Source organism: Pinus tabuliformis, chromosome 6, assembly GCF_031772625.1.
Source record: "Pinus tabuliformis cultivar Carrire ecotype Pingquan chromosome 6, CPIR1, whole genome shotgun sequence".
Taxonomy (NCBI): domain Eukaryota; kingdom Viridiplantae; phylum Streptophyta; class Pinopsida; order Pinales; family Pinaceae; genus Pinus; species Pinus tabuliformis.
In genome coordinates, this window is record NC_142292.1 from 2,066,665,100 (window position 1) to 2,066,677,050 (window position 11,951).

Below are 11,951 nucleotides of genomic sequence, written 5' to 3' on the forward strand. Positions count from 1 at the left end.
AAATAAGAAAATCAAATATTATTTACATTCTATATCTACCTCTCATCTCTCGTAAAATAAGGTGTAAGGGTCAAATCTCGTAACTCTCTATTTACCAATTAGCCATTGCTCATAAAATAAAATAAAATAAAATAAAGAAATAAAGGTGCAAGGTTCAAATCTCATAACTCTCTATTTATCAATCAACCATTGCTTCTGTAACACGTTCCAAAAGAGATGTATCCCAAATTCCAATATACGCATACTGTCCTAGACGAAGTATATACCTGTCAATTCATGGCGGTCAAGTCATCAAGCAATCTAAAGTAGTAGGCAATACAGTAGGCACAGGCACAGAATATGGAGGACGGAGCATATTCTCCGCCATGATTGTGTATACTATTACAGCAAATCTTTCATTGGCGTCAAGTGGCATTAGATGGAATAATATATAGTATTGGTAAAAACAATAATAAGATCGAAGCTACCAGTCAAAAGAAGTAAGTATTTACCGGGTTTTAATTAAAGGAGTATGTGATTTGATTGGAAAAGCAGTTTGCGTATTAATCTTTGGATTGCAGGTTTTGCTTTTGAATTGGCAGGGTTCCTCTAAATTAGAGGAAGAAAGCCAGTATTTGATCCTTAAATTGGATTAGTGCGGATAATCTGCGGAGAAGCCGAAATTTGCGCTGGGATTGATTGTCGTGCAGATGCAGGCAGTTCGTTTGGAGTCTTCTGCTCCTTAGCAAACTATACGATTTCAATTTGCCGGCAACAATGAAGGAAAATCGTGGCTTTGACGGGAATCCTTTGAGCAAAAGCTGAGTCAGTACAGCGGTTTTCGTTGGGCGTTTTGGGAATTATGAGCGACGGGGAAGAGGAGAAGAACAAAATCAATTCTATGGCTCTGGTTGCGTGCGTTCCGCCGTCTTCGTCATCCACGGACGCCGGAGACCCTTCTTTGCTGCAAAACGCGACATTCGGTCGGATGTCGACGGGAATTTTCCCGGAAACGGAGGACGAGAAGAAACAACGGCAGCAGCAGCACAAGAAGAGGTCCAAGAACTGGACCCGTCAAGAGACTCTGCGGCTTATCAGGTTGCGTTCCGAGTTCGAACCCCGATTCGCACGGAGCGGCAGGAAATCGGAGCTCTGGGACGAAATCTCCGTGGCGTTGCAGCAAGAGAGCATATGTCGCGATTCTCAGCAGTGCAGGGACAAGTGGGAGAAATTGACGGCCGGATATAAAGAAGTCCGTGACGGCATCAAGAACCGGCAGGACAACCCTTTCTTCGACGAGCTCCAGCCGCTGCTCTCTGCCAGAGGAGCGGCGACTAAGGTTAAAGACGGCGCCGAGCCGGCGGCTGTGGGAGTCACAAATGGCGGCGACAGCAAAACCGACGAGGAGGAGGGCCACGGAGAGGGTGAGGGCGAGGGCGAGGAGGAGACGGAAGACGGGTCTCCGCCCGGCAAACGGCGGTGCCGTTACTGGACGGGAACAGGAACCAATAACCTGGAGGCGGTGGACGCGGTATTAGAGAACTTGTTTGACCGCCAGCAGAAGTTTTTCCGGGACTTGCTGGATTCGATGGAGCGGAGAGAGCAGATGCGGGAGCAAATCCGTCAAGAAAAGGAGGACAGGTGGCGGGCGGAGGAGCGGGCTCAGAGAAGTAGCATGACCGAGGCCATGATTCGTCTCTCGAGGAAGCTTCTCCAGCAGCAGAGCCAAGAATTCACGGCACATAACGGAGTAGGAGTAGTCAGTGTCACCACTACGAATAATAATAATGGTGGTGGTAATCCGAAGAAGAGGTCTAAGAACTGGAAGAGGGCAGAAGTTCTCCGGTTGATTAAATTCCGGGGGGAAATGGAGACCAAGTTCATGAAATCCAGCCGGAGAGCCGCTCTGTGGGATGAAGTGGCAGGGCTGCTGGCCAGAGAGGGCATAAGACGGGATGGGAAACAGTGCAGAGAGAAATGGGACAAGTTGGTTGCAGAGTACAAGGAGGTTGTTGACGGGAAAAGGGACCGCGGAGAGAGCCCCTATTTTGCAGAGCTGACGCCCATTGTTGGGCGCCCGGCTGCAGAACAACAGGTTCTCCATCAGCAGCAGCTGCAGATAGAGACCACTGCGACCAGCTAACCGGCTGGAAGGGTTGATCAGGACCTTATGGCAGCATCACAGGATCTAAACTCGCACCAGCTCTTTAGATAGTTTGATCAGGACCTTAGGATTGATCAGAGCTTTCAGTACTGGTAGCATCGCAGGAGCTGCAGCTCACACCAGCTCTTTAGATGGTTTGGTCATGGCCTTAGGGTTGATCATAGCTTTAAGTACTTTATTGGTTAGGACTACTTATTGGAAGGGTTGATCAGGATCTTGTTGGTTAAGGTCACTTTTTTAAGGGTTGATCACTAAATTACAAGCTAAGATTACTTATTAGAAGGGTTGAGGGGAACTTACAGATGAAGGCAACCTATCAGAAGGGTTGGTGAAGACCTTACTAGTGTAGACTACTTACTATCGACCAGAATAGACTTCACTGGTTAAGATGACTTACTTATTATAGAGCAGGGTGTTACTGGCTTTTTAGATGACTACGTTGATAGCTCTTTCACTTGCATGAAGGGCTGATCATTATTTTACTGGAAAAACGATTTGCCATTGTTAGGCTTACTTCAGGATGTCTCTGGCTCTTTAAATAGGTATTAATCAGATGTGGGGGTTTTTTAGATGGATAAAACGCTTGATGAGGATCTGGTTCTTTAAATGGTTATTCATCAGATGTGGCAGACTTTGCATGAGGATCTTGTGGGCTCTATAAGGAATGATCTGGACCTTATTAGATAAAATGATTTGCCCTACTATGACTTATTTATACATGGTTATCCGATGTGGCTGGCTCTTTAGATGACTAAAAGGATTGATGAAGACTGCACTGGAAAAACTATTCACCTTTATCCCTACTGGGTTAGAGAAATCCTCCCAAAATCTCTTACCCAGCTCTGAGATAAAACTGTTCTGATAATAATTAACTGTTGTTTGAAGGCTTGATAGGCACCTTAAGGGCACTTACATTACAGCAAGTGATTGGGCTTCTAGCTTGCTCTTGGAAACATCATAGAGGCTTGTGACTTACTTTATCAGGCTTTACAGGCTTGCAACTTGCTTCTGTTTTAACTAATTCTCATTAGAAGGGTTTAATGACTGATTAAATATCCTATCAGGTTGATCAACCTTTGACTGGTTTCATGTCAGCTTATATAGGGTTTCTACTGGGTTGACCTTGGAAAGGATTCTACTTGGTTGACACAAGAGGAGGGGGACAAATCTTTTGATTCGTGGTTCTGTGTCAGCACTATCAGATATCAATCTGCCATCTGTACATATTTATATATATAATGCTTGGGCTTTTGCGCCCTTCACCTTTTTTCATTTTGCAATGTAAACTAGTACTCCATTTTTAAATTTTAATGTAATCTGCAGTGTCCAGGGTCTCCGTATTCTCTGGCCTGGTGCATCTCTGATCTTTGTCATTGAAACTGAAATGAATACCAAGCTCGGAGCTGCATTTTTACTTGAATGCTTGTCGCAAACCTGGTCATGTTTATCTCTGGTGATTTCTGCTGCTTATCTGCTGTTCTTTTGGTTGGGTTTTCTCATAATTTTAAATTGGAAATTCCTACTGGAATTAACAGGCCTCGTTATTTGGCCATGCCCAGGAAATTAATTATCTCATTTGCTGCTTCGTTGTTTTCGATTGTTACACCAGTGAGATTCATGGAAAAGGAAAACAAAGAGGGGTTCCGGCACAACATCCCTTCCATGCCGTTTGTCCTCGTAAAGTAACCAATCCTCTGCCTATTGCTCAGTCCTCTGTAAATTGCTTACATTTACTCCAAAGTATACTAAAAAATTCACTACACTAACTCCAAATAACAATAAAAACAAAATTATCTGCTAGAAAAACTCCTTTTAATCACTGTTTTTCAACCCCGTGGCATTCATATGCATCCACTGATGGTACTGCCAACTTTTTTTTCCTGGTTTTTGCACTATTGGAGGCCTTGGGATTTAAATAAGGATTACCAGAATGACAATGGTTACCGCTGCTCTCATCTCTTGCAAAAACTGTAATATAATTATTGTAATTATATACCTAATCTTTTCTGTGATATTAATTGTGTATTTACATGTATAAATAGAGATTAATTACCAGCACAAAATCATATTAGTAGATGTATTGATATATTATGTTCAATATTATATTTTATATATTTATTAATATATGAAAATCAACCTATAATAACAACATATTTTATATGTATAATTTTTGCTTAAACCACCTGTTGTCTCGGTTAAGTTTTTAACTCTTTCATTCAGAATGGCTAGTGCCCAGGCCACTGCTCAGTCACATTCATTTTCAGAGCATATTCTTTCTTTGGAATAAATAACTTGCAAGTGCACAGTGATAGGGAGAAAAAGGCACTGTAACTTGTTAGAGGACTAACGAGAAGGTACACAGTATAAATTGGAATAATGAGAAGGTATATACTATGAATGGAATAATATTCAGAAAAAGTTTATCTATTAAAATTGAGAAGGTACACAGTATAAATTGGAATAATAAGAAGGTATATATTAGGAAGGGAAGAATATTCAAAAAAAAAATTATCTATTAAAATTGAGAATATTCCGAAGAAGTTTATTTATTAAAATTAATATATTATTTGATTTGAAAATAGAGTTGTAAAATTTTAGTTTAATTTATAGATGAAATGGGTTTTAATTGAAATTTGGCTATATAATTTCTAGCAAGAATGTGATTTTTTGTTGTTTAAAATATAGTTTTGAATGCATAAATGAATTAGACACCCTAAAAACCTCGACAACTTAAACTCAAGTTTTTCAAAATCTTTGTCTAGTTTTGATCAAAATTAACCAAGAAAAATGCTCTGAAAAAAGAACATTTTGTCTTTAAGTTATACTATCCAAAAATAATTAATATATAAAAATATTTTTCTATTAAAGTTAAACACATATTAGTAAAAAAGTAATGATATTATAATTTTAAATTTTATTAATTTTTTTATTTAAAAAAATATTATAATTTTAAATTTTATTTCTAATTATTTTAATAATAATTAAAATATATAATTGTTTATGATAATTATAAGTAGCGTTGTTGGGCATAGAATTCCCCCACAGTAGGTTTTGGGGCTCAAAGCCCAAGTTTTGGTCAAAGATGTTGTGAAACTCCGCGAATTGCGGGCACGGAGCGTGAAGTGTACAATTGAGTCATAGGGTTGTCTACTCTAAACATTGTATTGTAAATTAGTGTAAAGTTGGCCTACCTATGGTTCGTGGACTATGGGATTGTATAAATAGAGTGGGGCTCTATGTTGTAAAGAGAGGAAAAAAGATAGAGAGTAGCAGAGGAATGGTTCGAGCTTAGAGTAGAATTCTAAGTGTCTTGGGTTGTAGTAGTAGGAAGAGGCTATGCAGCTAAGTGCGCAGAGTCCTAGTAGAGTCTGCAGCTGAATGCGCGGACCCCTGCAGCTGAGTGCGCAGGGCGGAGTCGAGTTTGTAATCAAGACAAAAAGCTAATAAAGAGAAGTTTACCATAATTCTGTGCATCTAGTCTTGAATCGTTATTCAGTTGTTATGTATTATTTTTACTCTGTTTATTTATTGCGCGCAATTGAGTAGATGCCTGTATGGTTCAGAATACTTATATGTGAAAACAATCTAAGTAATCAGCTACTAGTGCATAATTAGGAAAGACTTGGGTAAATAACAAGGGTCGTGCTGCAAATAGAATTGTGTGAAGACAACACCACAGGCCGCGAGGGGCCCACTGGTGCGCGAAGGTTGAACCACGTACTAATCCCAACATATCAGACATTCTCAGGGTGCGGAACCCTGGTTCTAGCATTCTCCCATACTACTTCGGGTGAGACCTCAGTGCGCGCTCCACGCACTGTTGCTAAAAGGGCAAGTAGTGTCGGGATTTGCTTGGCTAAATCACTTCTGACCCTGGGTCAGAGCCCACTAAGCCAACAAGCATTATTTGTAATTATTATTGTTGTAATTTTAATGATAATTAAATTATATGATTACATAACATTTGTCATTATTAATTTTGATAATTTTAATGATTATTGGATTACATGTTTGTATGACAACAAATGTCATTATTTTGAATTAATGTTGTCCTTTAAAGTTTTCTAAATTTCGTCCCAAATGAAAAAAAGAAAGATTCTAATCTCTAAATTTTGAGATATTTTGATTTTTCATTGGTTTTTAAATTAATTTATCATAAAATTAAGTTTTATTGGGTTTTGAAAAATAAATCTATTAGTTTAAAGTTTTCTAGATCCCATCCTAAATGAAAAAAAAGATTATAATCTCTAAACCTCGAGATATTTTGATTTTTCTTTGGTTTCTAAGTTAATTTATTATACACTAAAGCTTTATTGGGTTTTACAAAATAAATCTATAAAAATATTAGAATAATAATTTTTTTTCTTTATATTTAAATATCTTAAAGTCAATATATAATAAAAAATTTAATATTTCTAATACAAAATTTTAGTATATATTATTAATATATAAGTATTTTTTATTCTTTTATTATGATTATACTATATTATGATATGGTAAAAGAGGGAACAAAAAGATTTAGCAATAGTGAAGAACAACACAAAGATGTGATGAAGCTTCAACTAGAGTGTAAGGAAATATTTAATTCTTGTAGATTAATCATGGAGTAATGACGCTTTTGTGTCGCCTTCTTTTAATCAATATGATGGATTGGATGTCCCTATAATCTATCAAAGCTTTGGCCAAAATCAATGCCCTTGGTGTTGCTTTTACCCCAAAATGGCAAATTATGGGGACTTGGGCGGTGATTTGAAGCATTCAAGGATTGATAGTTTTATTTTCAAGCCCAAGCTTGAGATCACAGACAATGTGCTTGGGATTTCACAGGGACGACATAGAAATTGGTTGTTGAATTCAAGATTGTCTACTTTAGAATAGCTCCTATTCCAAAAAAATATTATGTAATTGCAGTCACCACAAGTGAAATGTGCTACCATTTCGCTTAATTTTTTTTCTTTTCTTCTAATAGGACTTTTAAATTATCATGGTTCCCATATTTACAAAACATAGAATTTAGAAGTTCAAAACTAGCATAGAAATGAACTTAACGAGAAAATGATTAACGAAATTATATTGTTTTTCTTGGAAGAGTGTCTCTCTTCCCATCTCTGGAAGAGCGTCACTCTATTCCAGTTCCACCTCCTCTGTTGTCATTCCCATTCCTCTTGCTCCGACACTAGAATGCACTGAAGGCACTGACAACGATATCTTTCTGAAAACTGAAAATGCCTTCTTCAATCCTAATAACAACCTATTTCTGCTCATCAGTGGCTAAAATCTAACAGGGGAGTCCTCTTCAAAGATTTGTATGCCTCTTTCTAAGGTCTCTAAGTGGCTTTAGATATTTGTCATATACATATTCTTATCGACAATCAATTTTGTTGCACTCGTAGAAACAATTAACAATGCTTGCATTTGGAGTGAGTAGCAAGATAATTTTCCCAAATCTTATATTCCTTCGGTGTACCTTTGCACCTTTAGGGACAATTTCTAGAATAACTAATAATTCACCTAAATATTTAATAGTAATATTAAATGCCTTCATAATTCAAAATGCCTTGGTAATTCACCTAAAAATTATTGACCTTCCATAAGCCGAAGTGGTGAGAAAATGTTGTTACATGCCGCTTCAAGATCAAACTAACTCTTCTTGGCAAGAAGAGATGCACTAGAGCTTTATTTCAAGTAATGATTTGAAATCTATTAAATAATTGTATGGTTCTTATCAAATTGGTTAATTGGTTTGAACTTGTATTGTATTTTGTTTTTGTACTTCTACATGTTCAAATAGAATCAGACTTTGTTGCCTACTGAAAAGTAGAGGGTATGCTTGGTGCTCTTTTCTTGTAGCAAATTTAAGCACAAAGGGGTTTTTACAATTGAATGGATTATGGGATGTCGCTTCCTCTTTGCATAATGGTAGTTTAATACAAATCTACCTAGAATTGTATCACTAATTGGTCGCACGTTCAAATGCCAAATGCTTCGAGTTTGGACATTAATGAGGTTTCCTTCTAAGAATTAGTGGTTTTTTCTACAACATGTTCCAAATTAGTGACTAATGGATCCATATTCATAAATATAGTTGATAGCATCCTTAAGATTACCATCTAATGTATAGTGTTAAAGTGAAAGCCCTCCTATTTGAGGATCAATAATTAATAAAGAAGTCTATGGGAACTTTGTAGAATGTGAATTTGTTGGAACCATGGGTATAAAGTCAGTGGGTTCACAAAAACAAGGGTGACATCTCGCTGTACTTCTATAGTAAGTATTTTTTTTTTTTTCAATTTAAAAAAGATTGAGGTCTACTATTTTTCATGGTGGCACATGGTTATGGGATCGAGGAGGATTTAGGTTATTTGTTGGTTTCTATATTTTGACCCAATGGAAGAAACTTGATCCATAAACGATAGACTTATAGCTCGCTCACTTCACTAACATGGATCCTCTATGGAAAATGAAATATATTCTTTATTTCTTTGCGTTGTACAAAGATCCATGTTCTCAAAATGGCCACAAGGCTTATGTTCTTTGTGAAACCTCTATTTTGAATTGATTATCTATCTCCTTTCTTTGCATAATTGACATACAAGAAACTAAATGATAATACAATGGCAAATAATTGTATGTTCTCAATGTGCCCATAAATACTAGGTATATAAGTATGCATGATGTTTAGTTCTTTGTTTCGAGCATTGGCTTTCGAGGATTTTGTGCACAATGCAGTTCTGAATGCAACTTCTCTGCAACACCTCTCTATGCACTATTCCTCCAAAGGATGTGAGGATGGTTTTATTTGTGTGATGGTTTACCTTCTTGGTTACTTTCTTATGATGGCCAACAAGTCATCTCTTTCTTCAAGTTTGGTTTGAAGACTTCACTAGTTTGAGTATTATGGAAAACCAAGGCCAATTCTCAACAATGGAGCATTCCACTCATCAATATCGTCTTGAGCATGTCTAGTTTTGTTTCTAGTGGTCCAATTTGTTGGCTTTGAGATGCCAAGACAATTCTCTATACATGTATGGCCACAACTAGCCTTTGTATAGTGATGTCCACTAGAAACAAATATACAACTAGGTTAATTCCATTAGATTCCCTATGTGTATTCAGTCAAGGTGGGAACAATGCACCAACTCAATAATTTTTTAGTTGGGAAACAAGGCATGAAGGTGAGAACATTCATGTGCTTTCAATTGAGGCATCTAATGATCATCAATATTCAAATTTGGTTATATCATATCCCTTATACAACATCTCCCACAACAACTTAATATGTATCTTGGACGGAAAAACTATTTAATTCCAATTACTTGTTACCCAACAATGTTATATGAATAAATACATTAAGAGGAGGCCAACACGTTTAAACATGCCAACTATTATAAGTATCACGACCCCGTATATGTACCACGCCTCCTCTCATATCTACCCACTTTCACCTGCTTGCCCAGGGTAAACATGAGCTGAGTGGATACTATGACATGACTCAAACTCCTAGATAACCTTAAGGAAATGGAGCCAAAAAAACCAGACCTCGCTGACTTCCCTCAGGTGCTATAGGAACCCAGGAACTAACCAACCATTCCAGGAGTCCAACCCCTGAGATAATTTTCTTTTTCAGTGAGATAGACCCCTAGTCGCTCCCATGACGAGGCCTCCAAGTGATTGTAACCCTCCAATCCCTCCCACAGGTCTGCTTCCCTGCAACTGTAGTCTCTTTCAGGCAGTTTTGTGCTAGAAACTATGAGATTTAAGCCACTTTTTTAGGGCTAGGATCTAGACCCCTGCCTAAAACTTAATGAAACTCCCATAAATGATAAATAACACAAAGACAAAGTATCTGACACAAAACTTACTCAAAGACTTGACCTAAATCGATCTAACAATGACGGTCATTCCATCAAACACATGATGAAAATGCAACCTACAAGTCATGAATTCACATCTAAACATAAAGATCTGAAACTTATCTGAGGTTTACCAAGAAGGACTAATGCCCTCTCACCATAGCTGTAATAACATCTATTAGGTCATGTATTCAGTAACCATTCATTTATCAACCAAACATGATAAGAGCCATAACTTGGATTTGTCATAAAACCATGCGTATAACCAAATAAATAACAATAATAAAACAACCAATACAACCACATAATAAGGATTTTACATTTTGGGAGGCCTTAGGGTTTGAATAAGGATTACTAGAATGACAATGGTTATTGACATTAATTGTGTATTTACATTTATAAATAAAGTTTAATTACTAGCACACAATCATGTTAGTAAATATATTAATATATTATATTTGATATTATTTTTTAATCTTTTATATATTTATTATATAAAAATCAACCAATAATAACTATATATATATAAGTGAAACCATCTTTTGTCTCGCTTAAGTTTTTAATTCTTTCATTCAGAATGGCTAGTGCCCACGCTAGTCACATTCATTTTTAGAGCATATTCCCTATTTTGAATAAATAACTTACAAGTGCACAGTGATGGAGAGAAAAGGCAATGTGTGAGAAGGTACATAGTATAATCCGAATGGAATAATGAGAAGGTACATACTATAAATGGAGAATATTTAGGAAAAAATTTACTTATTAAAATTGATATATTATTTGATTTGAAAATATAGTAGGTAAAATTTTAGTTTAATTTATAGTGGATTTTTTATTGTAATTTAGCCATAACCCATATAATTTCTAGCAAGATTGTGATTTTTTGTTGTTTAAAATACATTTTTGAATGCATAAATGAATTCGACATCATGAAAAAGAGAATTCTATATATTAAACAACTTAAACTCAAGTTTTTAAAATTTTTTACTAGAGTTTGATTAAAATTAACAAGAAAAAATGCTCTGAAAAAATACCATTTTGTCTTTAAATTATACTACCCAAAAATAATTAGTAAATAAAAATATGTTTTTACTGAAATTAAACACATATTAATAAACAACAATGATATTATTAATTTTAAATTTTATTTAAAAATTATTATAATTAAAAAATTCTAATAATTTTAATAATAATTAAAATATATAATTATCTATAATAATTACAAGAATCATTATTTGTAATTATTATTGTTCTAATTTTATTAGAAATTATATGATTACACACCAATTTTCATTATTAATTTTGACAATTTTAATGGTGATTGGATTACATAATTTGTATGACAACAAATATCATTATTTTGAACTAATAATGATTATTTACACAAAAGGTGTTCCCATGATGGGTTTGGTTGGGCAGAATTGACCAATGAGATCTGTGTATTTAGGTTCTCCTCCCTCCAAATAAAAATTGACAAGTGACACTGCAATAATTACCTAGGAAGTGTGTTGTCCTTTAAAGTTTTCTAAATCCCATTCTAAACCAAAAAAGAAAGATTCTAATCTCTAAATTTTGAGATATTTTGATTTTTCATTGGTTAGTAAATTAATTTAACATAAAATTAAGTTTTTTTGGGCTTTGAAAAATAAATCTATTTGTTTAAAGTTTTTTAAATCTCATCCTAAATGAAAAAAGAAAGATTCCAATCTTTGAATTTTGAGATATTTTAATTTTTCATTGGTTTCTAAGTTAATTGATTATACAATTAAGTTTTATTAGGTTTAAAAAAATAATCTCTCTCTCTCTCTCTCTCTCTCTCTCTATATATATATATATATTAAAGCCAATTTTTAATAAAATTTATAAAATTTATTATACAAAATTTTAATATATATTATTAATATATAAGTATTTTTTATTCTTTTATTATGATTATACTATATTATGATATGGTA

General features: G+C 35.2%; 1 protein-coding gene across 1 annotated transcript; it reads left to right on the forward strand.

Moving 5' to 3' along the window:
- Positions 1-250: 250 nt before the first annotated feature.
- Positions 251-3,563, forward strand: LOC149267514 (trihelix transcription factor PTL-like). Its single transcript, XM_089433319.1, has 2 exons — positions 251-479; positions 561-3,563. The coding sequence occupies exon 2, from the start codon at positions 842-844 to the stop codon at positions 2,120-2,122; it is 1,281 nt and encodes a 426-aa protein (XP_089289445.1). The 5' UTR covers positions 251-479; positions 561-841; the 3' UTR covers positions 2,123-3,563.
- The last annotated feature ends 8,388 nt before the right edge of the window (positions 3,564-11,951 follow it).